General features: G+C 45.8%; 1 protein-coding gene across 1 annotated transcript; it reads left to right on the forward strand.

Moving 5' to 3' along the window:
• The first annotated feature begins 802 nt into the window (after positions 1–802).
• fgf8a (fibroblast growth factor 8a) lies at positions 803–4,593 on the forward strand. The gene is made up of 5 exons (XM_068741123.1): positions 803–834; positions 924–960; positions 1,525–1,705; positions 3,175–3,281; positions 4,309–4,593. The coding sequence occupies exons 1-5, from the start codon at positions 803–805 to the stop codon at positions 4,591–4,593; spliced, it is 642 nt and encodes a 213-aa protein (XP_068597224.1).
• The last annotated feature ends 1,853 nt before the right edge of the window (positions 4,594–6,446 follow it).

Below are 6,446 nucleotides of genomic sequence, written 5' to 3' on the forward strand. Positions count from 1 at the left end.
GATGAGCGACTCTTGCGTCCCACAAACTGGAGACGCGGATTATTAACGGACGCGAGAGTGCGTTTAATGGACTCAGAGGACAGACGGTCGTTTTAGAAGTCTGTGTTTTTCAGACTGGCGGTGGCATTGCGCCCCCCTCCCCTCCAAGTGTGAACCGCTCCTCAGGTAAATAGATGTTTTAAATCAAGGGGGGGGTGAGAGAGGGAGGGGATAACGGGGCTGGGGCTTTTGTTCTGCAGAAAAGGGGGCTTGTTCTTAACAGATCAGCCTGCCATTTTAACCGGGGGGTGTGTGAGCGCCGAACGAGAGCTTGACGCGGGAGTGGTGCGTGATGGGAGCAGAGAGAGGAGAGAAGGAGCGGAGCAGCATCATCGAACAGTGAGGAGCTCCTCCACGGCGGGATCACACGCACGCACGCACACACACACACACACCTGAAGGAGTACAGGGACTACAGAAGAGGAATCATTTGATAGAGCAAATAAACATAGAAAATAGAAACAAGAAAATCCTGCAGCGCATGTCTCAGAACTTTAACGCACGGCTCTGCTTTCTGGAAGCGCACTGAGCCTGGACGCACGCAGCCTTGGGACGGAGTCTTTATTCCAATCAGAGAGGAGAATCGATCCCTCCTGGTCCGCGGAGCAGCGGCTCGACTGTGATGGGCACTGATCCCCGTGCGCCTCTCTGTCAGCACCTCTGACCTTCTGGGGACGATTTCGGTCAATTCTTTGGACTTGATTTGTCTGATTTCATCCGGACATTGCAGCAGTTGTGGAAGCGCTTCCCACCTCCATCCAACATGCGGCCCATCCCATCCAGACTGAGCTATCTGTAAGTTCTCTTCTCCTTCACTTTCACCCGACGCGCTCTCCTCCACGCACGCAGTGACCTAATGCTTGTTGTTCTCCCGTTCCTTCCAGGTTCCTGCACTTCTTTGCATTTTGCTACTACGCTCAGGTATGTCAAGACTTTTCATTTCTTTACGTATATTATTTATCCTATTTTGATTTATTTATTTTGGAGGGGGAGGGGGGCACTTTATTATCAATATCAGCTTCAGGTATAATCATGCATACTTTGCGCAATAACGGTGATGGGAGGAGACGGTGGGAAAAGTCACAATTTTGTGATTCGACTGTATTGGATGGCTCGCAGTGCGTCACGGGCAGCGGGACGCGCGGCCCGCTGGCAGACCGGCCTTGGCACGGGACGCGCGGACGCACAAGGACAGAGGGAACGCGCGGAGAAATGAAATGAAACGTCGAATAATATCAGAAGCATTTATTACTATATTCTCCTGCGCGCACGCCGCCCGTCTGTTTTTGGAAACTGCTGATTTAATTTGGTCGTAATGTCATCCGAAAATTAAAAAAAATCAAACCTTTATTTTTATTCTTTTAATCACTTCATACAATAATCACATAAAATGTAATTCATTTTCCTCCCGCGCAGTTTAGTGACATTATTTTTTTTTTTAATGTACACGTACTGATGATTGTGATGACGTCCAATTTCTGACAGGTAACCAATCAGTCCCCGCCTAATTTCACGCAGCATGTAAGCGAGCAGAGCAAGGTGACGGACCGCGTGAGCCGCAGGTTGATCCGGATCTACCAGCTGTACAGCCGGACGAGCGGCAAACATGTGCAGGTCCTGCCCAACAAGAAGATCAACGCCATGGCCGAGGATGGAGACGTGCACGGTAAGACTGAGCCAAGAATCACCGCTGACTCCCCAGCCAATGAAAAACGTCTCATTTAGTTTTATTCACTTTCGGTTTTTCACTGATGCGAATTGTTGTCTGATGGTTTCCCATCGATCCATGCGCGGCTGGAGAGAATGAAGGTTGTGTCCTTCACTGTCCTTGTAAAAAAAAAGAAAAAAAAAAGGAAATTCCAGGCTCCAGATTTGGTTAAAATTCAACATGCATTTATTTTAAAATTATAAATGAATGCTAGTCATTGTATAAAGTAAAATTAAATCAAAAAAATCAAACATTTTCTCATAATTTTTTTTTCTTCTTATCATATCATTTTATTCTAACATGGCGCAAGCCCAATATTCTGACATAAATTAATTAGTGGATTAGATGCTGCAATAATTCAGGCCTGATTTATAATAATAATAAAAAAAAAGAATATCTGGGATTTAACAAATATCACATCAGTTAATGAAGTGCCTCCTGAGGCAGAACCAGCATGTTGGCTGTGTTCAGCCCGTTCAGCCGTCCTGTCGAAGCTAAAATGCCCTGAGAAAAGTGAAACCTCTTTATCGACATGCATTTCCATGAAGCTCTTTCCTCTTAAATGAACAGTAAACTGGTGGTTCCACCGGTTGTGATTCCACTCTGCACCGCCACGGAGGCTAACTGCCCGGCGGGTTGTAGATGGTGCTGTTGGGGATCCTCCAGAGATCCCGCAGGTCTGGAAGAACCATTAGAAGTCATCTTAGTTCTACTTCCTGAACATTTCCTGCATAGCGCCTTCTCCCCTCTCCACCCCCACTGTTAAACCCTCGACGTTCAGCCAGCTAGTTCGGCCTGCAGAGGAAATTCCACCAAGAAAACACTCATCCATGAAAAAACCTACTGATATGTTGCGTTTGTGCTGGACTACCTGTTGCAGGATGTAATTTTCTTTGCATGTGTGGCCTCAAAAATGAGGGTGCGGGGCTATTCAGGTCAGCTGGAGTCCTTTGGTATAAGAGAGGGGAATGTGAAAGTGTGAACGGGGAAGTGTGTGTGTCCCCCCATCGTTCAGGTCAGCTGTAACTTCTGCCTCTGACCACGACAAGACACATTCATTGACCGTCATTCACCGGCTTTCAATAATCCAGTTTAGTATCAATGACAAAAGACAATCTCGCACCGCAGACTGGAAATTGTAGCCATCATCTCGAAAGAGCTAAACTCCATAAATTATTTTATGGAAGCGTAAAGAAAATTCAAACTGACTATATTTCCTGCTGCTCCCACTTCTTCTTGGGACAAAGAGCTGAAGACGAGAGTTTTATCTGTGAGGTCAGTATAGATTTATTTGAAGAGGAATTCTTGATGAGCCTGCCAGGATGAGACGCGTGGTTTTATAATTTTGCACGAGCATCACTGTCTCCTGTAGATGCTGCTCCTCCTGCTTTCGACTGCGGCCGCTAACCCAACTCTTCTTTCTTCAGCTAAACTCATTGTGGAAACGGACACCTTTGGGAGCCGCGTGCGCATCAAGGGAGCCGAGACGGGCTTCTACATCTGCATGAACAAAAGGGGGAAGCTCATTGGCAAGGTGAGGAGAAAGGTTAACCTCAGCCAGCAAGAAGCGGAGGTCAGAGGTCGGCAGCCTCGTTGTAGCTGAGGTCAAACTGTCAACGGTGGGCCGCACAGCTAGCGGAGGGTCTGCCGTCAGTGGCGTTTTAGAGCTGCGTGGTCGTGAGCTCTTTTAAAACGTTTACATCTTGATTGTGAATTGCTGCGTCTTCACGCTCACCGGCAGCTGTGTGCTGAGTCATGTTTTTAGCATGTTGCTCTAGCCTAAGGTGCGTGTATGCTTGGTATGTAGATGCTAATGGATGCTAGTGACGTCTTACAGCCACTGGAGTGTAAAGGTGTGTGTGTGTGTGTGTCTCACTGTGACAGCTAATAAACAGCCCCCCCCCCCCCCGCTCACATACACTCCCCTCCCCTCCACCCACCCAGCACCCTGCCTCGAACACCATCTGCCCCGAGCTACTAGTCATTATATGTGTGTGTTAACAAGCGAAAGTATGACTATGAAAGTGTGTGTTTAGCTTATATGGTGTGCTGTGATTCTTTTTAACTCACAATTTAGTTCAAAGAGCGTGGTTACGACAGGCTAGCGCGGCATCAGCTGACCCGGCAGCGCAGGTCACGCTTCATCCAAAGGGTTTTTCGTTTATTTCCAACTCATTCCTGAGCCGCTCTGTCGTCCGACGACGGGGGCCTGCCTGATCCTGACAGGACCGGTGGGATGTACTAAAGGACGTATTGATCGTTATTCCACTCCAGCAGGCCTGGGTGGTTAAATTTAGCCACAAATCCAACAGGAGATCAAACCTGGTGTGAAAGTGAAACGTGGTCGCTGATTAAGGGCTGCTAGAGGGGGGAGAAGGTCATCGTTTACTGTCATCCACCTCTCTGTGATCTGTAATGACTGTAGCATATGCTGCATGTAGGGAGGGGGTGGGGGGGGGGGGGTAGGCTGCACAAGGAAACCTCCATATATGTGATATTTCCCATCTGTCAATCTTCACGGCGGAATCACCTCTGAACTGTTTTACTGGGTGTTCCTGCAGAAAACCGGCCAGGGGCGCGACTGCATCTTCACGGAGATCGTTCTGGAGAACAACTACACGGCGCTGAGGAACGCTCGCTACGAGGGGTGGTACATGGCCTTCACCCGCCGCGGGAGGCCACGGAAAGGCTCGCGGACGCGTCAGCATCAGCGAGAGGTCCACTTCATGAAGAGGCTGCCAAAGGGGCAGCAGCCCCCCCACGCGAGCCAGCGCCATCCCTTCGATTTCGTCCACTACCCCTTTAATAAAAGGACTAAACGTACGAGACACTCGTCGAAGCGTTGAGGAGGTGAAGGAAGGTGGAATAGACTGGAAGAAAGACGGGAAGCTCTCCTTCTTCACACGCCTTCTCTTCCCCAAGGGGAAAAAAAAACCGACCTCAAGACATTTTTTTTTATACTGAGGATTATTATCTTATCTTGTAGTTTGAAATCTATTTTTTTTTTTTCTCAAATTTAAAAAGGAAAAAAAAAAAGAGAACTATATTTTTGTACTCCAGACGTAGTATTTGGTCTCTGTAAAAAGACAGGAAGAGTCTTTTCAGATGTGCAGAACTCATTGTCGGACTTCTCGGAGACATTCGAGCGTTGTGTTGTTTCGTTTGCTTCGTTTTGACCGGCGGAGTCCCCCTTTTGGACTCCCGCCTGCTGCTCAAGGAGACTTGAAGGGCCCTGATTGGCCGCACTGCCAGGGAACGCTGCGTTCGGAGACACAAACTGTCGTACACTGCTTCGAAGAGCGTGGGTGTCGGTTAGCGTTGGGGAAGCGTGTGGCGGTAAAACCCACGGCGATCGACGCCGCCTTTCTTTTTCAGACGGTTCAGGCAAATAGAGCTTTAGCAGCGTCTGACGGAACAATGCGGCAGCTACGTTTGTGAATCACAGGTTCTGACTGTAATGTTAGTTTGTTCTAAATGCATTGAAGTATATGGGAGCCCCCCCCCCCCCGACACACCCTAAGCTAACCCTCCAGCTCTTCTGCTCTCGTTGGACCCTGAATGTCTGTTTTTATACATATATAAATATATTTTTATTTGAGGATGTGTAAAATAATTTTAAGTAAGGAATATTTATTTAAAATGTGTAATAAATGTACATTAAAATACTGATTTCTAAAAAAAAGAATTATTTGGTCCGAAGCAAGTATGTCCCACTCTATTTTGAATAACCCCAAGTTTTAAACATTAAAATTTACATCTGGTGTTTTTATATGCTATATATGCTGCAAGAAATTAGTGAAATAAGCAGAAAATATGTTTCAGACTTTCTGCTTTGTAAAAAAAAAAATGAAACATGGATTTATGGGCCGCAAACACCAACAGAAGAATGACAAGTTAAAATGTGGAGACTTAGTTCCATGCTCAGTTCTGGTCACTAATAGCAGGAAAACATTTACTTCAACTTATCGTGTGTGACTACATAAATTAAAAATAACCTAAAGGTCCTCAGCTTTGTTGTTTCCTCCATCTGAAAAGAAAGTTGTTGGAACGACTGCAAAGATCCTTATCAAAGTAATGGATCCAAAACCAAAAGTCCCAAGAAAATGTTTCATGATAAAAATTAAAATATGTACCGGTAACTAACAGACTCATCATATTATCCCTTTCAGTGTGTTCTAATTGTGAATTTAAGGATTGTTCTCTGTTGTACTTGAAATATAACCAAAGTCCCAGTTGGTGCTCGCCGCTGCAAACTACACCACGGTTCATTTATTTGGTGTTTACACAGCGTCAGCTTGTCCGTTAGCTAGCCGTATGTGGTCCGCTATCCATCAGCGTCTGTCTTCAGGGGAGATGGGACACTTTACAGGTCTAACCATTTGTTCCCTGCTTGTAAATATTCCATGTGAAGATCTTTGCAGAAACTCCCTTACAGATTTCCAGGAAAGTTGGCGGAAGGAAGAGGTGGATGAACGGGGGGGGGTTAATATCAGTGTGCATCTGGATAAATCCAGGAATTTATTTTCTGCTTTTGTAAATATTGCTAGATAGATATAGATATTTTTGACATTGTGCAAAAACTATTGCTCTTAAATTCTGGTAATTCTTGTTTCACACATAAAGATACTCAAACCAGAATGAATTATTTAATGTCTTTATAATATACGTCAATATTTTCATTTGAATGTTGAAATGTGAA

This window comes from Brachionichthys hirsutus, chromosome 7 (assembly GCF_040956055.1).
Source record: "Brachionichthys hirsutus isolate HB-005 chromosome 7, CSIRO-AGI_Bhir_v1, whole genome shotgun sequence".
Lineage (NCBI taxonomy): Eukaryota > Metazoa > Chordata > Actinopteri > Lophiiformes > Brachionichthyidae > Brachionichthys > Brachionichthys hirsutus.

Excerpts from the sequence above, each read along its gene's own strand:
- fgf8a (XM_068741123.1), top strand. The coding sequence starts at position 803 with ATGCGGCCCATCCCATCCAGACTGAGCTATCT. Across the intron at positions 835-923 it reads CCATCCAGACTGAGCTATCT|GTTCCTGCACTTCTTTGCAT; the intron begins GTAAGTTCTCTT and ends CGTTCCTTCCAG. Across the intron at positions 961-1,524 it reads CATTTTGCTACTACGCTCAG|GTAACCAATCAGTCCCCGCC; the intron begins GTATGTCAAGAC and ends AATTTCTGACAG.